Below are 27,455 nucleotides of genomic sequence, written 5' to 3'. Positions count from 1 at the left end.
GATTCCCAAATGAGCCTGTGTGAAGAGAGGGGGGGAAACCACTAAAAGCCTGCCAAGAAGCAAAAGACAGGTTGTGTTAAACGCCTCTCTGCTGGACTACCTTGAGCTTAGTGGTGCAGGTTAAGAGGAAGAGCAAATAAAAAAACAGCACAGCTGTCAGGCTGTAGTTGACCCTCCGAGCACCGTGTGACAACATAACTAAAGGCTACAATTGAAGAGCTGAATAGGAAACAATGTGTGAGAGAGAAAAGGTTTGGGGGGGGTTTAACTGTGTTGTCTGTGTGCTCCAAAGAGTCGTACCAGGTTATTTAGTAGTTAAACTTTAATCAATTTATTGCACAAACAGCATGGACAAAATGTACATGGATGTTACTACAGTTTACAGAGGTGGACAGTAACAAAAAAAAAAAAGGTACATCCATCACATTCAAAAGCTCTCACGTGTTTTTGACACAGGGATTAAATTTCAGGTCCAAACAACTCTTAGTTAGTTTATGTTTTTAGGAATATTCATTTTAGGGATTTTTTAAAAAAAGGACACGGTGGTCAGAGGAAACACGATGTACAGATTTGAATTAAGGTCTGATACAGTTAAGGTAAACTTGGCTTCAAAATGATAAGTTTAAATAGTACAAGTCGGGTATCAAATAGCAGTACATGACAGGATCTGTTCCACTAACTGTTAACAACACAGGTAACAAAGAGGCAGTTTACAAGATCTACTACCTCAGGAGTGGAGGAGTTTTTTTAAGTAACATCAATGTCGATACAGGGTCTTAGCAAACATACATGTTTTATTAGAAAGTTTTAGCACGTGTAACGATAACAAATTTCTACATTTTACAGCTCTCAGACGGGATATCATTGCATATTATGAGGATTTAAAACCGTTTTCTCTCTCTCTGTGTTTAAGCTGTGAAAGCGTGTGAAGATGTCGGTTACACAAACAGATGTCGACTGTATGTTTGCATGATCTGACGTGTCAAGTCTTTGGTACAATGTGAGCACCGGAATACAGAGAACCTTAAACTGCATACAGTCACACTGAAGCAGGCATGGTTTTTAAAAAAACAACAACCCACAAATGGCTTTCTTTTTTTTTTTGCCCCTCCATGTCACTTTCTCACCAACAAACCATGCAGGGAATAAATTTGTTCAGTACAAAAACTTACACAAGGAATATCTCTCTTTGTAATCACACTACAGGTGATTTTTTTTTTACATTTTGTTGGTGCTAAAGGTGAAGTATAACAAGTTCGTCAGGAGAGAGAGGTGCACACGCACACAAGTGTCGACTACAATGTCTCTTATGGCAATAGGTCGGTACGACAAAAGGCCTGAGGGAATGGAAAAGACGAACAGGAGACGGTGAAAACATCATGTCCAAGTCTGTCCTGCTTCACACGGAGACTCACTACACCAGTGTGCAGCAGGAGGAGACGGGGAAGGCAGAGAAAAGCTTTACAAAGGCACAGAGCTTTAGAGAGCGCATTCCTCTAGAATTTACCACTAAAGAAGTGCCACACACACACACACACGCATACAAACACACACACACGGTTAACTATTTTGGCAAGAATATTTCGGAAAAGCAAAGACAACAAAAATCTGAGTTTTGTAGCATCATGTCGGGAAGCATTGTGGCCGTCGCTGCGACACAACAGCAAATATTAACTTCAACGCAAGTGATTGTTACAGCGAGTGCAATATAATGCCGAATAAAAATGTTTTTTTGGGGGGGGAGAGGGGCATAATTAAATGGCACTGGATGATATCTGTCAATTTTGAATTCACAGTTAGTATTGATTAATCCAAAACACACAACATGATTTTTTTTTTTTTTAGAAAAAGGGGGAAGTAAAGATGAACAGGAGTGGGGGAAATCACAAAAGGTTCCTGTTGCCAAAGATGTTGCCGGGGTCTACGTAGTCCTTGACGGACTGCAGCATTCCCATGCCAACACTGGAGATGGTCTCTCTCATCCAGGCCTTCCGAAGTTTCCCCACTGAATGACAGAGGAGAGAGAGACAAAAAAAATATATATATATTTATATAAATAGATAAATAAACTCAATGAAGAAGACCGAAGGGGGAGAAATAGAGGAATCGGCACGGCTGATTGCTCAGCAGGCTGCTGGGAGCCAATCAATCTTGTGAGAGTGAGTGAATAAACAGAGGGTGATAAATGCTTTTATTCAGAGAGGAGAAATGTTTTGCATGGCATGATTTATGGAGCTCAGCAGACTATCAAACTCATTAGGCTCTGTGTGTTCCCAGAGGAGGAGGCCGGCTGGCGGTTGTAGTGGGCCGTCCCCAGCTCCCTCACTCTTTGAGCCAGCACTCCCCTCCAGAGTCACCGGGGCCTTTTCTGTCTCATTGTGCACACGAGCACACTCTTCCTGCTGACCTGTGAGGGTGTTGTGCTTGCTTGTCTTGAACGCCACTCCGTGCCCTCTGACACGGGCCCGATCGCCAACAGGGTGCCAAAGCCAACCATGGAGCAGCGCACAATGGTCTTCTGTCAGCAAGACCGAGGCTCTCAGCTGCTCTTCACCCTCCCGCTACTAAACCCTCCCAACCTGAGGAGTAAGTGTGGCATGAAGCCTAGTGCGGGTGCCCATTGCTTCACCAGCTGTCCAGCCCGACATACTCCACAGCGCCTGTGCCCGACAGGTTCTAAGTGGAGAGTCTGGAGCCAGTGAGAGGTCTGGTGACTGTGGAAGATGGGGAAACCTCACTGGAGCCAAACTCTTGTTGGGAAACTTCAAGTAAAACAGAAACTTAAGATTTTCTGAGAGTGGGAGAAAAAAAATGGTGCACAAGGTTTTGTGTAGAAACTGTGAAAAAGTGTATTTTCAACCTATATATTGAAGCAGAAACTGAACCACTGCAGCGATGTATAGATCTATGTCAAAGTTTTAAATGTACATTTTTTCCCAAAGAGTCATATTTATTTATAATTTAAGACAGAGGGGAAAAACTAAAACCTGGAGAGTGGATGAGATCATGGTATCAAATTGTCCATAACTGAATTTTTATTCATATAATTAATGGCACATTTGTTGAGGACTCTGAACTACTGTGGTGCTGTATCATCTAAGGCATTGGTTGTCAAAGTGCGGCCCGCAGACACATTTCTGGCGGCCCGCAATGAATTACAGTTGATAGTTTGAATCCAGGAGGTACTAAGCTTGTTAAATGTTTATTGGACATTATTGGATACAGACCAATAAGTGTAAACTGTAGAACTGCAATCTGGTCATTAAAATTATTAAAAATTTGATTTTTTTCTGTTTTTTCCTTTGGCGGCCCTCAGTCCAACGTTGGGTTCCTAAATTGGCTCTCAGGTATCAAAAGTTTGAGAACCCCTGATCTAAGGTGGACCCAAACATATTGACTTCTTTAAAAAGGCCCTGCTCATATGATCCAAAGACAACTCTGTTTGATAAAATTACCACATCAGTGATCCAATGGCTCACAATTTTCAAAATCCAAGTCAGTTGCAGCTTTAGTTACCCAGCCTGAATCAAATAGCAATGTCACAGCCACACAGTGAGCAACATTAGGTCATCAAGGATGGCCCCTCCAGCATGTGGGGGTTGAAATGTGTCAGAGAAAATCTGCTCATAGAAATATAAATAACTAGATGTTAAGAGGAAGCAAACTGCATTAAACAAAACACAACATCAGTCTGACAGTAAAGGAATTAACTTTGGAGTCTTTAAAGCTGAATAAACGCTTGGAGGTCGTGTCGACTAAAGAAAAACACTCAATATCTTTACACCAAAAGTCAAAAAGATATTTTTTGGGAACAGTCCAGCCTGAAACAGGTGCTGCCCGCTGGGTAAACTCTTACACCAGCAGTGTAATCGGCTGAGATTAGATAAGAGACAAGTGAAAATAGAAAGGTGTGCGAGGACAGCGTTCACACACACACCTCCCTCTGCATCACTCATAGGGAGCCTCTCTATGTTAATAGAGCGTGTTGAGAGAGTCGGTCGCCCTGACACGTTAGAGCACCGTGTTATCAGAGCCCAGCCAGGAAACCCAGATGGAAATCAGGCATGAGGCTAGTGAGGCCCGTCTCCTGACAAAACAGGGCAGACAGTGGGGTCACCAGAGACCCTCGCACCACACAAACCTCCAGATGGTGTCAGAGGGACCAATCAGCTGCTACCCAATAACTAAAAGAAGTATCCTGCTCTCAACCACCACCACCTCCTCCTCCTCCTCCTCAGTCCTTCCCCCTTGTTCCACCTCCATCCCTCCTTCCTCTGAGGAGAGAAAACAGAAGGTGCTGGGACTGCATCATTGCCTCCATCACTGCGATAATTTACACATCTATCTTGTCATAGTCTCTCTTTTTTGCTTGCTATTGCAATCAATCTCACCATGCTTGGTCTGTGCAGCTGAGACATGCAAAGAAGTGCAGGTACTTATTTTAAATGACAGGGTTTTTAAAAAAAAAAAAGAAAAAAGAAAAGAAAAGAGAGGTGGTAATGTATTTTTCTTTTGTGGGAAAGCCTGGGGAAGTAAAGGATGAATGGCACAAGGGGAACTTCAACAATTCAGGTCATTTTCCTACCTCCTGAGTGCAGTGACTTGAGTGGAGGCACATTTGGCAGAGCTGGAGAGAAAGGAGCTCTGTGGAGCCCCAAGGTGGGGTGAGGATGGTGGGTACCCAGGGGTGGCCTCAATACAGAGGAGAATGTAGAGACTGAACTGAGCTTCATCCCCTCTCACACACTGATTTCAAGTTTTTCTCCCTGACAAATGGAGTCTGGAACATGAACGACAGTTAAAGCAGTGGCCCTGCATTGCTGCGATACGGCCAAGGAGGAGTATTGGCCGAGGCTGATGGATGGAAGACTCTCCCGTTGATGGATGTTGGACAACTTCTCACCGCTTCGACACTGGTGACCTACTTAAAGACGACATTTCTCCCGGCTCCCAAACCAAACCGCACTAAAACATGTAACAAAGGTCGTGCCTGTCAGCTGCTGGTGTGAGTGAATCTCAACACTCTGTGAAGACGCACTCGACATCATGTTTGTGATGGAGAGCAGTCAACACATGGCGGTGTAAGCCGAGTATGATGTTCTACAGAAAGAGAGAGTGCTCTAACATTCACTTACTCACGCCCACACTGCACAGTGCTGACCTGCTGTAAACATGGGGGCCACAGAAATGTATATTTCCTCCTCTGCCCTCCCACCTCACCATCCATGACTACATCTGTTTTGTTTGATACACAAAAACTGTGAAACTAGCTCCATTTGTCAAGCGCTGATTGTGGGCAGACAAACCGGCCTGTCTGCGCCCTGATAGCAAGCCCCACTGTTATTAATCACAATTACAGAGTGGGCCTTGCACACGGGAGAAGCATCAATATCCCCTCCTCTCCCCCCTGTCACCTCCCTGTGCTGCTTGGGGTGGCCAGGCCACCGTTTGGAGGTCAGTATACACCCGGTGATAACGGCTGCATCATTTACACCAGCCCCGCCGCCTCCTTTTTATTAGCAATCTTTTAATTTTGAACCTGTCCCCGCCTTCAGGAAAAATTGTGATTTAATATCACAGCTGATTCACTGCATACTGTTTTTGACAGGCGTGATGAATAGCCTGAAGTGATGTATGAAAACAGCAAGGCGGATGGCAATATAGATAAGGCAGCCATTTCGGTTAGCCCTGATGGGGCCCAGAGAGTTGTTTCGCTCCCCTCCCCTGCTCACGTTTCATTTGGTCACTGGTGAAATGAACAAATAGCAAAGTCGGAGCCATTCATCCGAGCTGCAGGAAGATATTTTGCACTTTTTTTTTTGCGAGGGAACCAATGAAAGATGACGGACCAACTGCTCTCTAGCATGGAAGAGCACGCTGGGATAGCTCGCCATGCTGTCACTGCCACTCAGAGCAGCCTCTTTTCATAAATTGTAATTTTGGAGAAGGTGTAAATATAAATGGTCATGCTACAAAACTGTCATAGTCAGACTCATGAGTAATGTGCATGTGTTTTCCCAGTACACATTTGCAAAAAACAGACTTGATATGTTCAGCATGAAATTCCTTTCAACTTCGTACCTCCATGGTGATGCGACAAGCTCCCTCCGCTGGCGAGGATTTCTTCTCTTGCAGCATGCTGGTAAACAAAAATAAAACCACACTCATATTCACTCTGCGGGATGCAGGAGAGACAACCTACCATCACATCACGCATAACTGTATACTATGAAAAGACAGGGCTGGGGTATAGTATTGATAACAAACAAAAACTGGACTTACCTCCACTTGTTCATACACATGTACTGGATCGCCGAGTCCTCTGTAGTTGAAGGCAAAGTAGAAGTAGACGCAGGCTCCAGCGTCATATGTCTGAGTCACCCTGTAAAAAAAACCAAAGATTTCACCCTAAATCACATATTAAGCAATGTTAAATAGTCACTAAATAGTTTTACAGACCCATCTGAGCTGAATTTGAATTCAGTTTTGTTTTTTTGTTATTAGAGGTGGGGGTGGGGGTGGGGGCTTGTTCCCTGTAGGGAGCAGGGTGCACAGCCCTTGTTCATTTGACATGCCCCATCACCTGGCACACTGACTGTTCTGGAGGTTAAATGGACAAATCAATCATGTGACAGACTGCAGCCGGGGAAATGAATGGCCGTAGCATAATCAGGCTGAGGCCTAATCGGTCCTCAATCGGCAAGCAGCAGCCTGGTGCTCCTCAACCGGCTCACCGTCTGACAGTCTGTGTGTGAGCGTGAGGGTGAGAGAGACTCCCATTAACTCACTAGATATAGGGGGGGGCAGGAATGGTTATACAACCACAAACACATTTTTGTTATCAAATAAAATAAATTACCTTTGATTTTGATATCAAAGACATGTTTAAATTGTATAAACTGCTGTCAAGAAGTTGGCAATTAACTGTCGGATTCATGAAGTCATTCATATTTGAATTCACAGCACAGATTTAGCCAATTTCAAACGTTATTTAGTTGAAGTGACGTTCTTCTCAGTCACTTTCATAATTGTTGACTACACCTTTTCTTTATGGAGGCACAGACCGCCATGGTTGTCCAAAGACTATTAAAAACACATCAGTGAGCCATACTGTTGCCCTGGGTGACAAGCTCCTTCATCACAAAGTAGGTGGGTACTGTAGTTATTAGAAAATCAATTCAACATGCACCTTCCTGTTGCTGTAAATACTTGCTAGCATACCGTATTCTAGAAAAGCACAAATTGTGGTTTAAGTTTTCTAAAGTTACAACACTTTCAGCAGATGAAGTGATTCAACCTCTTTTAAAAAGTCAAAGTTAATATTTGTGACCCGTTTCTTTAGTATGAATGAACAGGCTTAGGTGAACATGACTGGTATGGCACCAGTTCCAACATATCTAAGACATTGGCTTGTATTGTTGAAAGGAAAAAACAGAGTTCTTGCAGGAAGAATACAGAAAAAAAATTCTATACATTTCTATAACTGTTCCAGTCGTCTATTATGCAAAAATGCGAAATGTTTTCCTGATTTTGCTTCTCCTTGCTCCTAAATTTGATATTTTGGGATTTAACACAATGGGGACAAAATGAGCTGCATGAAAACATCAATTTCAGCTCATTTCAGTGGCATTGTGTGGGGAATGTCTTTTAACCATGACTGTGACACTTTATTAACAGTTTAATTAATTAGAGAAATAATCGTGGTTTGCAGTCCATAATCTTTTATTGTCATTATTATTATTTAAAAACACTTAATGCAAAATAGTTACGTGCTTGTTTTTGCGACTCATATTTTGAGACCAACTAAATATTGTGACTGTGTTAAAGCTCCTGGTCTAAAACAATACCTGCATGTGGACAACGGTGGAAACTGCACTCCTCTCTCTTTACACTCGTGAACAATGCGTGCCTTCACATTCCGGCACATGTCCAACACCCTGCAAATAAATGAAGTGACAGATTAAAAATTCAAGTCTGAACTTGACAAAACAGAGAGAATACAGAAAGAAATGCAACAAGGAATTCATGGAATGTTAACAGTTCCATTCAAACTGAGATGATTGTATATATTAAAACATTGAGATCAATTAATAAGCATGGAAACAGTCATATAACATAGAAAACAACCACAGGGCAAAAAGGAGGATAGGAGACAGACATGATGGCCACTATGGAGTGAAAATGGCCGCCAGTCCTAAGGATGTGCAGCCATGTGTGGAATGTGGAGGATGGGGAGGGAGGGAGGGAGGGAGGGAGGGAGGATGGGTAATGAGCCAGGCGCATATGCTCGCTTCACTGCCTGATCTCTTGGTCTCTCCCGTTAGGCATGTTCCACGACAGGGAGCCACATGTGCCTCTGTTTGTTTACGTGTGTGCAAAAAAAACAATGGTCAAAACATGGAAAATGTAAAACCACAAGTGGATGTGAGCCTATGCTACGCTCTCTACTGAAAATATACAGATCCCTTTTCTGAAAACACAGAAATGGTTTAACACGGAGGGGAAATTGCACAAAGGTGAATGTCAAAGACAGAGGCTAAGACAAAAGGAGGAAGGAAAAAAGAAGTAGGAGTCCTCAGAAAACCCCCTGAGATCTGAATGTATGGGAGGTGAGTAGAAAACATTTATAAAACAAACAATCAATTCAGTGTATATACCTGTCCCAAGGCACAGAAGTTTCAAAGGACTCTCCAATTATAAAGTAGTCCATCCCCAAGTCCTGTGAAGAACACATTAGCATTAATAGGCTGATAATTGTGTGGTTTTCCTATTTTCAATTTCAAAATTCCATACTTTTCCAGACTCATATTTCCAGACTTCTTGGAGGATTATTCAGTCAATATCAAACATCTGAATAACAACTGTTAGATGCTTTATATGTAATTAAATGGATTTAAAATCCTTCACTCATTCTTCATGAAGCCAGCCTTTGAAAAACTTGAATCAACCCATGACACCGTCGCTGCCGACAATATGTGGCTGGCTCGACGACACGTATGGAAAAAAAAATTCAATAAATGAGAATCGCAGTTGTACGGCAGACGGTAACCATGGTTACCCGACACCATCCTACAGCTAGCTTGAATAGTTTTATATCATCTACAGGTAGGCTATTTTGTGTTGGTAACTTGTTTTGACTCGAATTGATTAATATTTCATTTTAGAAAGTGAGATAATAGTCTGGAAACAAAACAAAATTTTTCCATACTAGACCTACATTAAATTCCATACTTTTCCATAATGCGTAGGAACCCTGTGTTAAGCTGGCTACACAACTTTATTTTTTGAATTTAGGATTATTGATTTAACTACAGTATATTAACAATAGACTGTTTTTAATTACACGTCAGAAAGGAATATACACCTTTGGACAGCTTTAACACATTTGCAACTTTTGTTAAGATTTTGAGTTACATTTTTTTCTCTAATGCATGACTATATAATGATTTATTTTTTGATTGTCTCTGTCTAATGGCTTAGTTCGATGATCCTGCGATATATGGCCAATAGATCAGCTTTCTCCTGGGCAAATGTAACAGGGAAAATACCCTTCACTCATTACATAATAGCTTTAAAAAGTCACAAGAGAAAGCCATCAGTGGTCCGGTTAAACATTTGTGTGATTATAAAACCAGTCTGACAGAAGTGACCAAAGACGACTCTCCATTGTCATCGTGACTGCAGCCACTGTGCTGCCTTCATGATGCAGATACCTCAGTGCTGGACATCCTGACAGTTACTGTGACCAGATCGAATCAAAGATCTCCCGAGGTCAAATTCTGTGGCTTTTCTGTGTGGCTCACTATCCTATCTGCTGTCACACTGCCCACCCCACCTGCCCATCAGCTCAGGCTGTAAAAAAAGCTAGAGGAGTGACCCACCCGGAGGTAAGCGATGACGAAGGTCAGCATGTAACCCCTTTGACCATTGTCCTCTCCAGCTGCCAGGCCCCTGGAAGCAGATAACAGGGTTAATATTTAACAGCGCATTTCTTTCAGCTTTGTTGGTCAGACTGCTCCCTCTCACAACAGCTGCTTGGGATCCTGTCAGTCAACATTGTGCAGATCAATGAAGCTATGCTCCATGCATCGCCACAGGTCAGCCGCACATCAATCACCTGCAGTGGGTAATCAGATTTTCATCTACCACCCAAACTAATCAGGCCAAGCTCATTAGAAAATCACTATATTGATTTTGGCCCTTCTTCCTGTTTCCCCAACACCAGAAGAAAATATTCCTCGTAGAATCGCACTAATCCATCACTGGCACTTGATCTGATGGGTGATCGCAATTTATTTGAAATAATGCAATAAAGCAGTGGGTGCTGCATGTAACTGACAAGTCTCTTATAATTTAATTGCTGGATATTACCAAGGAAGGGCTCCAGCTACCTGCAAACCCAGGCACTGAGCCAAACACTAAAACTTACAGTAATTTATATAATCAGTCAGTTGTACTCAGGAAGAAATCAGTGAAAAACTTTAAAATCTGACCAACATTCATGTTTTTGTCAAATGTAAATAGAGTTTAAAATTCAGCTTTTAACATCATGAAAAGCAATAACATCCTTTTACTGGAACAATGTGTTGAATTATGACTTAACAGCCATTACCATTTTGAGTAGTTGACTGCACAAAGGTTAGGATTAACAGCTCTGCGATGCTTCTGTTAGAGGTTTAAAACATGCTCGGGATACAAAAAGCATTTCTCTCTGGCTGACAAGTAACTGATTCCCACCAAAAGTCCTTATTGATCCATTTCATGATCGATCACAAGAGCGAAGCACTTTCAGGCCGTGTCCTCTCGCCCTGTGCTGCCCAAGGGGAGCAATGGCCCACTATCACCACCCACACCACATTTACTTTAACATAAATGCTGGCCTGACAGCAGGACATCCACAGGTGATCCATCAGTACAAACTGAGACAAACTACTGAGCGGAAGATCAAGTATGAAGTGTGTAACTGTGCTTCTCCATCCTTTAATACAAGTGCTGGTTAAATAAAAGTGACATCGATGCCTCATGCAGCTCCCTATCATCAGATTAAAATCCCACTACATGGTGCTTTGTCATTTCTGTTCTTACAAACCTGGAAAGTTCATGTGATTTTTGTTTAGTGCATTGTTCTGAAACTACTTACCCAAATTTTGCAGCAATGTCATAAACTTGCTTCTCATGCTGCAGGACCCGGTCTCTGGGTCCCTCAAACAGCAGGGTGGCCACACACAGGCGGTTGGGGTCAAACCCTTTGAACTAGTGATTTAAGAGTTGGGATTCATTTTTATTAAAAACAACTGCAGCAAGCAAACTGTTCCTTTGTTGTTGTTTTTTTTACCTTGGTGATGTAAAATTTCTTCAAACCGTCCAAAAAGGACGTGAAAATGGAAGACACTTGAGGCTTCAGAGCATGACCTGACAAAATATCAGATAAAAGTCAGCTTACATTTATTCACAAAGAAGTGAGCATGAAATCAGATATTTTCCACATATTTGTCACATTTTCCTGCTCGCATCCTTTAGTTCTGTGAGAGGGTAAGTGAGTCAGATTTATTTGGGGTTTCAGACAAAGGAGGGAAAAACAAATGGTAATATTTGAATAACTTTACAACTGGTCAGTGGCTTCCAGCGACAGCGACTATAAATCAGAGCATTTCCGAAGGGAAGCGGGCTTGACACAGCGATATCCGTCTTCCTCAACCGCACTTTTTGATTTATTCTTGATCGGACGCACAAAAGCGCCTGTGGACATGTGAAAATGAGGGGCTGGGGCCAATGGGATGGTTATCAATCACAGCAGGGAAGTCATGGGTGATGTCGCCGAGACTTAACAGTTCATTTATTTCCCTCCGTGCTCAAGTCTCTTCATCACTTAGTGTCCTAATTGTTTCCATTCCAAAATTTGATTGCAGGTCTTTAGGTCTCTCACAGCCATCATACTCGTTAATTAAATAGTAAACATCCAACGAGAGAAAATTACACCTATACTGGGCATTATTTCACTTTTAACTCTCCCCTCTGTGTGTGTTTTTTTGCACATCAACATACGCCGCTACTCATTACATCATTCTCATTTTTCATCTTGTGTAAAGACAGGCGGTGCTAAATTGTACTTGTAGTTCCAATCTGAAAAAGAACTGTGAATACATCAAGTCTCCTTACTCAACAGCCAACATGATTAAAAGTGAGGACAAGCCACTAATAAGCCCAAGACGATATCACAGAGCCATGCGTTTTAGTTATTAGTGAAAAACCTGGACGTTTCATCTTCCCTACTTAATGCTAAGAAGTGCCTACTCTGTGAAAAGTGAAAATGTAGTGAAGATAATGAGATCCCTTGAGACTGGGGAACTTTGCAGAGATCTCTGCTTATGCCACATGCATCCCACTAGACCTTAAGAAACAACATTATAAAACTTCAATGTAACAACTTAATTTTGGCCATAGTCATTTTTTATCTTGTGTTAATGATTTTTTTTTATGTGTGTATATGAATATATGTGTGCAGTTATTTTACTTCAAAAATTATAAATCAATGTAACAATTCAGAATAGAGAAGGTTAAAAAAAAAATACTGTGGCATTGCCATCCATTGTTCTCTCTGAGATACACAATACTGATAACAATGCAACACCAACACAAATATTGATTTGAAATCTATATGGTATAGAAAAAAGAACTCGGATCTTAAAAAAAAAAAAAAAAAAAAAAGCTGTGTGTCTTTATGATCAAAACCAGAGGTTTTGGTGGGGCTGGGAATGTAAGAACACTTAAAAATAAGCGTTACAGGATTTAAAAGAGTTTGCATATAGACGGCAGTAATTATAGTGAGGAAAAGCTTTTTTGTGATTGGTCAAATAAAACTTACCAAATTTAAATTGTTCATTATCCATGAGCCGTACTGATGCTGGAGCACATCTCTGGGGGACAAAAAAAAGTTTATCTATATTAGTTTGTTTCTACAAAATTACTGCATAAGAACTAATAAAGATGATCTGTGTAATGTTGATTAATTTGCTTATACACCCTCCAGAAATTTACCAAAGCATAAATTTAAGAATCTCTAGTAATGTTTGTGGGCTTGCTGCATCAGGACCCTTAGGTAGTCATATAGAATGGAACAAACGTTCCTATATACCATATATATAGGAAAACCGCATTAAAAGATGCATGCAAACTTTATATGATGTATATTAAAACACGGTATGTTCTGTGATGTTGGTGCAGTAAAGAGTCAACATGAGATTAATTACAGGTTTATTTTTATTTTATAGCTGCAAGAGTGGTTTAATTTTTCTAACTCAGTTTGGGCTAATTGGGCTTTATCAGAGAGTACAAGATGGCTTAAATAATACTATTTTGATTTTTTTTTTTTATGTCCTGATTTAAAAATGATTGCTGAAGATAGGTACATAGTCATTACACATGCTATAAGATAGATAATCATTTTACCTGTTTTGCAATCTCCCGGAGACAAGCAACTCCCTGCTCAAAATTAGGGAAAACGACGGAGCCATATTTCTGATACTCTGGAATGGGACGAATCTTCATCGTTACTTCGGTGACCACACCCAGGGTTCCTGTGGAAAATCACAGTAAGAGATTTTGAGTCGCACAAACAGAAGTAAATCAAGTCCCATAATTTGCATGGCTTAACTTGCCTCTAAAAGCGGAACTTAATACGGTTTTACAGGGCTCTCATACATGTCCCAAGGGTTTTTGGTGTGACCTTTGTCTCACATTTCAACGAGCAGATCTGGTTTTTCTACCGCACGCTGGGGGACAACTAAGATTTATCAGCTCATGAGCATGGAGAAATAAAGCAGTGCTCTATCAAAGGCAGTGAGGCCAGAAGTAGCCCCACATAAACAGGTAAAGGAAAACCTCTGAAGCCAGAAAACTGCTGGTTATTAGCTGCTGCCGCTGAAGCTGTGATGTTATGTAAGCCTGTCTGGGATTTTTTTTTTATTCAAGATCAGGGTAAACTTTAGCCAGTGAGTAATGTTTGCTATCCTGTATGTCTTTAACATTATTATTTACCATAAACAAAGATGAAGATGCCAGGTAGAAAGTCATTTTCCAACACCAATGGTTTTATATGCTATCACATATAAAACCATTGGTTTAGACATTTTAACAAATTCAGAGACAGATAAAAGAATGCTCGCTTAATAAATAAGACAAACCTTTCGTCACCACAAAGACTCGTAAAATTTACACTGAATTGACAAAAACTACACAAACCTTTTTAGGTTCTTGTTTCCTATGGTACTTCTTTTAGGAAATGTTTGACATTCGCACATACATGGAGTACATGGTGAAAAAATGAATGTTATAATAAATGTCAGCAACAAGAATTCTAGTCAGACTTTTATCCTAATGAGATTACACAAAAAAATAAAGAAAATCCGTCATAACACCAAACCCAACTGCTGCCATTAAACATGACAAATGTCTGAGAAAACATTGTGTGAATCATCGTTTGACAACAGCGGAGAACATTAGAGGATCACGTAGAAGAGAATATATGGCCAATAAAACATCAGAATTCATAAATAAATTAGTTTAAGCATATGTCATCTAAATGCTTTAACTACTTATTCTGCCAGCATCAGTTCAGCTGAAATATTTGTGGCTAGTAGCAACTGCTAATGACACACGTCTGTCGCCGTTAAAGTGACATTACATCTGCTGCTTTGTTTGAGGCCACATAAATATTCACACAAAGGTGTTCTTGTTCAACCAATATCTGTGTGTACTCTATTTACTCTAAGTAGCTTCTCGATGCTTGTATTTTGAGACATAATTGTTTTTCTGCATTTGAATGAATGAATGCATTTATTTCATGATTTAAAACGGCATAACACTTCACTGTCGTTACTACAGATAGTAAAAAAAAAATAGAAGAAGCAGGGAACTATAAAGCAATAAAACCTGGAAGATTGTTTTCAATTTGATCCTCTGAAATAAAAAAAGGTTAAATTATTGCAATGCAAACTAGTCATTAGTATTGTGATGTATTGGTAATGGAACAAAATTAGTGCTGGACTAATTACCTCCACCAAGACAGTTGGGGTTGGTTTAGGTGTCGTTTGTCTGTCTCTTTGTCTGCATGGTGACTTAAAAACTAATAAATTGATTTCTGTGATAAAACTGATAAATATTAGCCTCTTTTTTTATATATGTATATTTTTTTTTTTTTTTAACACAGACCTAAGATTTATTTTACCAGCCAGTAACAAGCCAGTTCTAATTCTGGACTCATTTTCATAAAACCTTAGTCATCTTTTTTGACTGGTTTCATACTTACAAACCGTGTGATGTATTATATTATACTATATTACAGTCATTTCAACAAGTGCTTTAACAATTTGTCAACTGACATAAAGGAATGTTGAGTATTGTGCCGTGTAAGGGAGCAGAAGCGGCTCTTTTAGCAATACATCGGTTGCATTTCTACGGATTTCTCTTGTATTTCATGTCCAAACCCCCGCAGTGCACACACTGTTTGAAGACTGTCAAGCTAACTGCTGTACATTTATCCAATTAAAAGGATAGACAGACAGGCATTCCTTTCATTTATAGATAGATTTAAGTCAACATCTATTTTCAGACTTAAGATTTAAAACAAGCCTTTTGATTTTCTGCAGACTGATTGGTTTGAATTACTACAGACAAAGTTAATGTACAGACGCATATCCACTGTACATTGCTAATCCATGATAATTATGAGCCTCCAAATGTGACGCTACATGACACATGCTGCCCTCCAGTGGTCTTCTGGAAAACATGTGAGTTTTCAATTAGGTTTTAGCCTAAGTCAGGCTCCTCCCTACTGATAATGGCCAGGGAGAATCATTACAGAGGGAGGGAGGGAGCAAGGTAAAGGGGAAGGACTAAATAGAGTTAATAAGAACAGCAAGGTCAGAACAACATTTTCCTAGGGGAAAGTGAAATATGAAAAAATGCTGCAGTGCCACTAGAGCCATTTTAACCATGACTGAAGCAAACTAATGTTTATACGATTAGTATTTGGTGAGACAAATATTGACTATTACAATTTTCCTCTGCTTTAAATATGAAATACTATATTTGTGGTGAGGAAAAACATAAAACTGACTTATTGAAGTACTGTTGGATTCACATACATATACATTACATCCTTCCTATCCTGCTCAGAACAAAGGGATGATCATTGATTATTCCAATCATTATTTACACTGGTGAAAATACTTCACATTCTGGTTAATATAAGGTCAGAGAAATAAGAGAGAAACTCAAGGTTTCACAGTAATCTCTAATAAAAGGACATGCTCCACTTAATACGCAGGATATTTCTTTTTACTGGGGGTGCATAGTTGTTGATGTTGCCACCTGCTCTCAGACTGCAGGATGGGATTTCTGGGTTAAGGAGATAGATAATTTTAATGAAACTGCATGGCGATATGACCTCTGAGCCCTGGTGTTAGGTCTCCCAGAAGAACTAATACTCTCAGAGGCATGTGTTCCTGACCTATCTCTACTTGTGCACCAATACCCAGAAAACTCACCTTCAAACGGCTTACTCTACACACGTTTATTTATTTTGCAATACTCTTAAATGGTAAACTGCAAAAAACAAACAATATTATTATTATTATTATTATTATAATAATATATTAAATATATATATATAAAAAAAAGTGGCTTGTACTGTATAACTAGAGTCACGATGCAAATATTTTTAAACCTTGTATTTAGGCAAATGTTTTACAGCTCATTTAGCAATAAATAACAATTCTTTTGACATCAAATTTGAATTTGATTTTTTTTACAGTTGTTTGAAATTACTCTTAAGTAGTAAAAATGGAGACTTCTGGTGAGATCCAAGGCCAGTCAGGGAGCAGATTGCTGAGCTTTGTAGGGCGAGTATAAAGTTGGTATCCACAGCTGTTTAACATAACGATGCCAAGAGACTCTGAACCTCCTCATTATGTAGGGGAACCTGGCATATGGCAGTATTCTCTGTGGGCGCTCACAAGGACAGGGCACTACAGATGGGGTGGGGAGGACAGTGGCTGGTTCCTAACTAACACCGCTCAGGATCATGTCTTCAGAAAAGCTGGTTAATGTGTAAGAAGTTCATACTCATGGCATGAGAACTGTCCTGATGTTACGATTTTATCACCAAGATTTTACAGGCCCACAAACCCATGTTAACACACAACATTACACGCAATGCCAATATGCTTGGATGTACTGAAATCATGTGAGAAAAGCAGCAAACCTTCAGAGCCCAGGATGAAGTGGTGAATGTCCGGCCCTGTGGACATGCGTGGGCCCTGACAACTCTTTTCAATCACACCTCGAGGGGTCACCATCTTCATGTGGACAACCTATTCAGCCAAGAAAACAGCAACACTTTTAGAAACAAAAATATCAAACGTGACACATGTTTCAACCCATTAACTGATCCTGTGACCACTGCGTTTTTAGCGATGAGGCTAAAGTCCAAAATGTTTTGCTAATGATTTATTTTGAAACTACTGTGCAATAATTTACTATTCTTTAGAACAAACAAGCAGGAGGTGAAAGTAAGGGTGACCAACTGACCAGGTCCTCAATGTTTCCATAAATGTTCTTCTTCATGCCTGATGCTCTGGTTGCTACCCAGCCCCCCAGGGAGCTGAACTCCATGGAGTCTGGTTCGTGTCCTGTACAGTAGCCACTCTCATTGAGCTGTGAGAAAAGCAAAACATTAGTCGTTGCAACAAAAATGAGCCAAAATGTTTGGAAAACAATCCAAATGTGAAACCACAACTATGTTTTAATACCAAGAAAAAGGCACAGGGAAAAAAACATAATTGCATCTCAGCTGCTGAATTTCCCTGCTCCTGTTTTTATCCAGAGACCCTAAAACTCAACTTTAATGGCATTGCAGATTTTTACCATGGTCTAAAATAAACCAAGAGAAAAGAGCATGAAAGACTAAGAGGAAAGATCAGCGAGTGCATTATTTGTGCAAAGTCAGATTCCACTGTTGACTGGAGCACTGAAGTCATGTGAAAAATGATGGCCGCACACTTACAGGGGACACCTTCTACAATTTTTTATTCATACAAATAAAAAGACAGTTATTTTTTGCAGTCTAGCCTCCAAGAAGAACACAATTGTAGACAGAACATTTAATAGTCATCATAATAATAAAAAATAATACTAATAATAATAATAATGGCTTTAAAGTGCAACAACCCCCACCAGAAGCAAAATATGGGAGTAAAATCAGGCCTTGTTTTTATCACAGCACTCCCTTAGAAGGCAGTTTATAATGCAGACCCATCTGCTCCATCAAAAAGGCCCAGTCTAAATGCAGAGGTGGGGCCTGCTTTAGATGCAGCTCACGCATTCCTCTACATCAAACGCTCGGCTCCTTCTCCATTTTTCTGAATTAGCTTGATGGTGCCATCTGCTCATGACCACAGCCTCGCTCTCTAATCTCTCCCCTTCAGCACTCTGCTCCTGTCTCAAACTCCTTTCTAAAACCCATTCCATCCTCTGAGCAAAGAGTACTAAAGGTGACTACTGAGCATGGATGACTTGCATGTGAATAGTCATGCAGCTTGAACATAATGGAAGCTCTTTCAGTGATGGATATGAATATATATGTATGCAGTACTTACTAATCTCTCCAGATCCTGACCAACGATGCCAGCTTCCACATGGGCAGTTAGATTTTTCTCATCAATCCACAGAATGCGATTCTGCAGTTAAAAAAAGAAAAGGAAAAAGGAAACTAAACAAAGTGTAAAAGGTAATAAACATTGTGTAGTGGTCATTTCGGTCTTAGAGCATTAAAACTACTCTAATGTTGCTAGTTTCAAGTGACTACATAAAATAAACCTGACTACAAACCAACCTGCATCTGTTATGTTGACTTAAAATATTGCCCTCAACAACAGAGAGTCTCTTGGCAGTTTGCTTACAAAACTAAAAGTTTGTCCTTCTAGTGTGACGGTCACATGTCTGAGGATAAATGTGTGCAAAGGGGCTGAGGGACAGAGAAAAGAGTCCGTTTCCTCAAGGTTGAACTCAATTTAACATCTAATTCTATATATGCCACTTATTTGGGCCGTTGGGCACTTGGCCTACCCCTACCTGCAGGAGGTCATTTCACACCTGCCATGAATTATTCTCTAGAGGTAATAAACTTTATGTTCTTACCATACTGGTTCTTTCATGTGCTTCCACTGGAGCCACCTCACCTCTGACCCCTGACACAGAACACTGGTCGCTAGTGTCTGTGGCTCCAAACTCAATGACTGCTAGGCTAGCAGCTTCCAGACAGCTTATATATCACCTCTATGCACGACTGGATCAAAGGGCTGTACTGTACTGGTGACATCCGCCACCATTTTATATTATAACCAATGAAACTCTATCATGTTCATGGTGACGGTGTTGCTGTTCCCATGAGATTAATGGCTGATGCCACGGACATTTTGAGTGACGACAAAATATCGCTCCAACTTCATGGCCTGGCGTCTCTGAATAAGAGTAGTGAGACAGAACGAGTCTCTCTCCAGGCTGTCATTTCAGCCACAGTTGCTCCTGAACAATGGTTTCAAATCATGATGAATTTGTGCTAGAGTATGATCAAATCTGAAGCTTCTTTGTGATGATTTGTAATGTACCATTACATTATATTATAGTATAATATATGACTTCATATTCCGTCACTCTACTTTTATTTGTGGGAGAACACTGGTTTAATAAAACTCAGCGCAACGGTCTGTCAGACAAAGCATCAAAAGTAAGTCCTGACAATTACAGTTTTAGTTATTCATTAAACAGGATCAGACAGTATTTCAATTTGTTTATGTTTTTCTTATTATTAGTGCAGGTCAACAGACACAAGTGTTTTATGTACCATCTGTGAGGTATCCAGAGAAACAATGGAACGGGTTTCCTCAAGGGGACACTCCAGAGCACTGGAGACACTCGTCCCTCCTGAGAGGAAAACATAACAGGATAAAAAAAAAACACATACAGCAAGGAAGCATGGAACATTTGAATCAACTGGACAGAAGCATACACATACAGTAAACTATATACAGTATATACAGTACATACACACACACACAGGCAGCTACCCTCTATGTTCTACACAAGCTCTGGCAGCAAACCTACTTTAAAATACATGGACTCTAAAAGGGCTTTATTAGATTATGTTAATATTAAAAATATTTTTTACAACCCACTTCACAAACTCCACTACTACTATACAAGACCCAGTGAACGTTCTTCTGCTATCATAAAACAGTAGTGAGCAACAGGAGACAGGGTGGGGCAGCGGATTACGGTTATTTACCTGGTTCATTCATGGATTATGTGGCTTCATTAACAATAAAAATAAAAAACAAATAAATTCCCTTGCATTGAATGAGAATATATCATGTATTAATGAATGTATTAATGTATTTTATTATTTACTTGATTATAAAAAAGTGATCACTTATTGTGACTATTTGTAATATATTAAAAAGACATGATTAAAATGAAAGAGATTGCTTAAATACATCTTGAAGCTGCTCCACTAAGCTGAACATGCTGTAGATCCTGGAGAAGTGATAACATTTACAAGGGTCTTTGAATTAGCCACTTCTGCTCAACACTGCATTACTTTGACTAGCTCTCATTAGCTGGAGTTAAAAATATTAGAATATATGACAAATAATACCATTCAAATAGCATTTTTTGCTAGAAATACCCATCCCTATTACCTAAACAGTAGATGATAGGTTATTATTATGCCGATTGGAAACTTTCATGTCCTGACTCACCTCCATATGGTATTAAACAAACATTATGTTTGCACGCCAGTTCCACAATTTTCACTACGTCATCGTGGCAGCCTGCAAAGACACAAAATAACACTTTTAGATGGCATCATAAGAAAAATGTTTCCTTTTATTGTCTATTATTGCATTCATATATTAAGTGAGTACATAATAGCAGTAAAGGAAATGAAATGAAAGTTGGTAACAAGCACAACATGAATGCAGAAGACAATAAAGAAATGTATGGCTAAAGCTATTATAGCAGGGAGACCAGCAGAGTGTCTGTGTGCTTTCTAATTTGCCTGATGGTTATGATTAGCCTGGGGCTATCCTCAGGCACAGTCAGACTACATGAAGCTACGCTCTCTGGGGTGAGAAGTATGCTGGATCAATACAAGCATGCTGTAGCCAATCACAGACAACACAAGCATTCACAGTGGACTGAGTGGGATGAGTAGCAATGCCTACCCACAAGGATATGCTTGACTGGCCACAAGTGGTTTTAAAGGCAATGAGAAATGCCCATGTTCTGGTACATTTTGCCATCCAGTTAAGCGCACAGCTTTGGCCTACGGATTACAGTGCAATAAACTGAACCTCCACTTACAGAATGACTTGGAGAGAGTAGTGGGGAAAGTAAATAATTGGTCAAAAATATCTATTAAAATAAATAGTAAATGAGTATACTGCATTTGTGAGGACAGAAAAAAAATGTGCCACTGTGGCTGACACAATGCCTACAGTTGCTTAATGATTTGCTGCCCATTAGGGAGACGGCTAATCAAGTTTCAGCCATCCGTCAATGCTCATTTGCATGATAAAATAATGCAAGCCATAACAACAGAAAGTGAATCTCAATGCAGGGGTGTACTGAGCAGGGACCAGACTGTGGAGTATTGGGTCTCAACTGTCCTCCTCCTTCTTATTATTATTATTATTATCATTATTATTATTATTATTAAGCTTCCACTCATCCATATTAAAATATCTTTCTCTGCAGAGATTAATCCTGATGCTCACCCAAAGAGATAGAGAAGAAAAAAACACACACGGATGACACAGCTTCTGAACTCACTTGGCCATACCACCATATCTGGAACTCGACCGATTTTCCCTTCTCTGAGTGCAAATATCTCATGTAAGCAGTGCCCTAAAGGAAAATACAAGAATGAGAAGAATAGAGAAATATATGTTTAACTATGATCATCAATAATTGCTGAACTGAAATACAAGAGTACCATAATACCACAAATTGCAGACTACAAATAACAATAAAAAGGTAACATGTCAATGTTTTTTTCTGGGTTGGGTAGGGCTGCAGGCTTGCCTTACCATGGGCACGGAACACTCTGTCCTCTGCATCATGAGAGAAGGGAACACCTGTGGATTTCAGTTCCTCAACAAAGGCCTCATTAAGATTGGGAGGTTGAACAGAACTGTTGTTCAGAATGGGCTGAAAAAGAAAAAGACATGGTCTTGAACTGTGCTCCCTGAAGACCCATAAAAATAAACGTGAAAATTGACTCACTGTTGCTTGAGATTTGTGTTGCACACTAGCTCCAAACGTGCCTTCCATCCAATCTTTCAAGCCAGGGATGATCAGACCACTTAGTCTATACCTGTATTATGCAACACAAGATAGTTAGCATGGATAATGAATAATAATAAAAAAAACAATTAAATCTCACATATTATCTACATTGAAAAAAAAAAAAGCAAAGCCTGTTTCTAATAACAATAGAGCATGAGGTTTGAGTACAATCGGCTTATTAGGAAAGTAGAGCAACAGTGACAGTGCTGTCCATGTGACTGTTCTCGCCATCCCCTGCATAATTGAGCTGCTGGCACAGCCTGGGCTGGCCTATCAGGGGACTGTGGTGTGCCTTTGTCCAAGAGACCATGAAACACACTGTAGAATGAAAAAAGCCTCTGTCACAGCGAGTGCAGAGGAGGAGAGCACCATCTTTGACATTCATTCAACTGCACCCCAGTGTTAGTCTATGCTGCATGGGTAGCTTTTCAGACAGAAGAGCAGCAGAGCAGTTTCGTGACAACTGGGGAAAACTATTCAGTCATTAGTCAAGATACATCCTTGTGCATCTTGTGCTAGGTCTATGTGTTTACAATTAGACAGGAAAGGCATGTTTAAACTATCAAGCCCCATCTCTACTTCTGTTTTTTCCATGCGAGACTAACATAAAGGTGCAGAACACGCTTCTGTTATATTGAGTTAAAATGGTGTTTCCACACACTCCAAATCAAAATCAAAATTTCTTCTCAAATTGAAAGTGAATAACTGTTTACCCAACGCTCCCCAGACACACCAATAATTATAAACACATGTTCCATTTTTGAGCAGAGTTTTCTGTTAATGAGCAACAGAGTTTGGGAAAGCTGAAAATCCCAACCAGTGACCTTCTCAGATGACAATTAACAGTTCAAATGCCAGCCACTGGGTGGCAGTAGTACCACATTGCTGTGAGCGTAGGAAGGCAACAGCAACTGATCTCAAAAGCTGGGTTCACACAGCATGGGCTGACAGAATGTTCAAGGCAAACATCCACACGCACTTCGGCAAGAATGAATGCTGAAGCTCAACAAGACAGCTACACTAAAAAAATGACTGGCTGTTACTGACAGATGTATTTAAGTAATGTGCAGCTAAGCATGAAATGTGTACATACAAGTGAGGTAAAACATTACAGTTTACCTTTTCCCGGTAAATTCTGCTTGACCTTTCTTGTTGAAGAGGAATCTTGTATCGCTGTATCCCCAGCCATTCCATTTCATTATCTCATGCCTGTGGAAAGATAAATATTGGCAAAGGTTATGTTAAGAAGCCACATGTCTTACACTAGAGTAAACACATGAAATATCTTCAGAAGTAGTAGCAAAAACACTTGAGAATGTTACTCCTTTGTGAGGTGACCTGGTGAAGTCTTCATTTGCACTATAGTCCCTAGGGGCTGTTATGGGATGCCAATACAAAATTTGCCCATGATAAAAAGGAGAGTCCTTCCTGTTATCTGATACCTTGGGCTGATAGAGGAATAACCCAAACAACACATCTATGTAAGGGGGAAAAAAATTGTCAAACGTTCCTCATTTCATTCACAACTTTTTGATTCAGCTAAAGCAGAGGTGGCTATCAGTTGTTTTAATTTACAGAGAGGAAGGCTGTGGAGAGGCACGCCTACAATATTCCCTGGATGCCTCCGACTGCACAACAATCTGCAGACAACCTCACAAACAAACAGCTTGTTGACATAGTAATGGAGAAGCAGAAGGGGCACATTCAAACAGCATATCAATCAACAGAGGAAGCTACAGAGTCCCCCAGTGCTGGGTGCAGTTTGCTCATTTAACACACTAAAATATTTCACATTTATGACACCTGGCAGTGGCAGACACTCACATCCACAGCTACTTTGAATGCTTCTCAGTGTTTATGGTTAGGCCCAAGCATTTGCTGTAGTCCACGAAGCTTCAGCTAATCATTTAGCAAAAGAATCCACTTAAATAGCACATTTAGCAGTTATTTGCTGTCAGAGCAACTGCACTGGAATGCAGCTAGCACTTGGTAGTGGTAGTGCCCCAAAATGGCTGAGCATACTATCCAGATGTGCAATGTGGAATTTCGCAAACAAATGCTACTTGCTATTAGTGTTGAGTAACATTCCACTGTAATCAGCAAGCATAACCAAATATGACGCTGAACTGTGCTGTATCTCTGTACAGAGCATGTATGTTGTGCTTAGACCCGCTGCAGCGCTACCTCCACTGAGAGAAACCATAACTCATAGGCCACTTGGGATGGGATGCTAACACAGTAGAGTAAAAGCCATAATTAAGATTAATACCCTCCAAAATTGAGCTTCCTATAAATTCAGAGCGACAACAGAAATGAGAGTGACAGCCCAAGTCATATTTTAATGAATCTTCTCCTCCACTGATATGCTGGCACAGAAAATACTGACTGAAAAAAAGAATCAATAAATGTGGTATGGTAGGTAAATATAAGTAAGGTCAATGAGAACAGACCACAGTCACAAAGTGATCATTTCAGACCATTACAGGGCTTTTGTTTAAAAAAAATAAAATAAAATAAACATAATTGTGGCACTCAATTAATCTTATCTGATAAAAGTAGCTATTTCCAAACCTAGGTGCATCTTTGCTTTATTCACCACAAAAACTTTTTGAAGGGAGGGTTTCCCTAATTGTTTTGTTGAGGGTCTAAGGACAGAGAGCATTGAATGCTGCAGATTTTTTTTTTAAAGTTGCCTTAATTATTTCTATCATTTGAGAAGTGTTGATTGGTGTTTACCAAACCTGGAAAGGATTATGTTCTTGAATGTCTTGTTTTGTTCACAAACCAAAATTATCTGTTTTAATGCTTTTATTATATGGAGCAAAGAAAATCATAAAATATTCACATTTAACTCACAGGCTGCCAATGACGTCCATAGATGTCAATTCAAATACAGCCGTTCACTGCCAATGACGTCTGATGAAAGAAGAGAAGAGCGTCTACTCATTCTTTTGGTAGTGTTGGTGTTTACATAGTCATAGATCACACTGTTTTGTGGGTCTTGAAAATCAGTCAAAATGCTGTAAAAACGCTTAGCAGTTCTGAGCTGAAAATGGCTGGCAGCCAATGAGTTAAGAAACTGAACAATCAGTGATAAATAAATTGCAGCCCAACTCAAATTTGTTGTTAAAATGATGTGACGAGTGCATAAAACACTATTGATGCAACAAGAGTATTTTGGGTTGGTAAACATAATCAGTTCTTCCCTTATGAGCTAAGATCAGTGGAGTTAACCTTTTTGCAATAGTTCTAAAAACAAATGTATTTAAACCTTAAGTAAATTCAAGATGCATTGCAGCAAATTCCAGCAGAGTGTAAAGTACCTGATAGACAGGTGAGTTCATCCTAACATATATGTTGCACTATATCAATGCATCAGTGGCATGTTTCAGCAGTTGGGAAATGATTAAGGTGTTTCGAAAATTGCAACTTGGTCCCCCAAAACCGGCAAATCAGGTTCCTTCATTTCCCCTGAAACCATTTTACTAACCATACAAGATGAAAGGTATCACTAATGAGGAAGTTAAGTTAGAGAGTTGCATAAACTCCAAATGAGAAAGATTGCCTGAATAAAATGTCGAAATAGACTGTTTTGACTTATTTATCCACAACATGCACCACATTTTACTTAGCCTGGTTAAGCACACCAGGGGAGAAACCCCATTTAAGATCATTTCCCCTTTGTTTTGGAGACTCTGCAGTTGGCCAAAACGGTATCCTTGCCAGACACGTCTGCAGAGCAAAACCAAAATCACTGGCAGATTCAGCTGGGATCACCCAGGCTTACTGGTATGTTTACAGATTCAAATGTGAACAGCACCTAACCCTGACAATTGAGGACATAACACATGGAAAACTTCTTATTATCTCTGTGTTATGACAACAACAGGATGTGATGAATTTCTCAAGGGCAAATTCCCTAACTCGGGGGAACAATTGACCTTTAACAACAATTTTTACATCAGACCGACAATAAACGTCAAAAGTATAGTCAGAAAGGGACTGAGCTGCCAAAGCACCAACATGTATAATTAAAGTACAGACATCTATCTATAACATGTTGACGCTGGTCTCCCACCAGCACCCCACACAAACTCACACTACAGCACAAACTGATATTCTGTTTATCTGTATGTTAATCACACTCTGTCAAACTTTGCAGGCGACATACTCGGGGTAAGTTACACCAGTGTGTGTGGTACCAACTTTGATGTTGTTTGGATAAGAAATGCAAAAGATATCTTGCTAAAAGGGCCATTTTCACCCAATTGAAACAGGTCAATATTGAACTGGTAGTAGTGCACTTCAGATTAGCCACAAAGCCCCTCTACAGATGCAGAGCACATACATTTACAATCACAACAGTACATAACGTGCACGACTACAATAACAAACTCTATGAGAAATGTCGCCATTTCGGTTCAACCACTTTATTATGAGGAAGATTCGAAAATGCTAGACTCGTGACGCTAGTACTTCAGCTAAGCTTTTAAACCAGCAGTGACTTTAACAAAACACCATACGACCAATAAAACGACAATTTATAAGGCACAGAGGGGAAGGGAGAGCCGAGTAAACTTTGAGAAACTCGACCACACCAACGTTAAACTGAGTGGAAAGCTAGCCGCACCCACTACGTAGCAAATGAATGGCTACTCTGTTCGCGTTAGCTAGTCAGCTAACTAAACCAGCTTTAGCCGCGTATCTCCCACGATATTTATGTTTAGAAGATACAGTGAAGCCGGTGAGTGTGTCAGTGCCACCCAACTGTTGTTGTTTAGTAGACACTTGACTGTTAGTTGACTTAACAAGCAGCTAAAGCTACAGAGGAAAAGACTTGTCCACCGCTCCATCACAGCCTTGTACCTCCTCCTGGGCACCGTCTTCTCCTCACTGGAGGAGGCATCCGACTCGCTGCTTGGGGCTTTGCACTCCACGGCTAAAATGGCCGAGTCATCGTCCACCGGTGTCTGCAAGTGTCCGGTAATGATCCTCAATCTCTGCCGTGCGCTCTGCTGTCTGTCGGAGCCGCCGCCGCTGTTGAACGCCAT

General features: G+C 40.2%; 1 protein-coding gene across 1 annotated transcript; it reads right to left on the bottom strand.

Moving 5' to 3' along the window:
• Positions 1-370: 370 nt before the first annotated feature.
• agps (alkylglycerone phosphate synthase) lies at positions 371-27,455 on the bottom strand (the record flags this gene model as incomplete). The annotated part of the gene is made up of 20 exons (XM_083909005.1): positions 371-2,005; positions 6,082-6,139; positions 6,283-6,382; positions 7,848-7,937; positions 8,658-8,719; positions 9,882-9,951; positions 11,141-11,253; positions 11,336-11,412; positions 12,866-12,917; positions 13,450-13,577; positions 17,264-17,372; positions 17,590-17,715; positions 18,657-18,737; positions 19,904-19,983; positions 20,817-20,888; positions 21,889-21,963; positions 22,146-22,266; positions 22,342-22,432; positions 23,524-23,613; positions 27,271-27,455. 20 exons carry the CDS (start codon positions 27,453-27,455, stop codon positions 1,884-1,886), a joined length of 1,902 nt encoding a protein of 633 aa, XP_083765131.1. The 3' UTR covers positions 371-1,883.

Source organism: Microchirus variegatus, assembly GCF_963457635.1.
Source record: "Microchirus variegatus genome assembly, chromosome: 22".
In the NCBI taxonomy this organism is placed as follows: domain Eukaryota; kingdom Metazoa; phylum Chordata; class Actinopteri; order Pleuronectiformes; family Soleidae; genus Microchirus; species Microchirus variegatus.
Note: the sequence above shows the minus strand (reverse complement) of the source record. Positions and strands in the feature narration are given on the sequence as shown.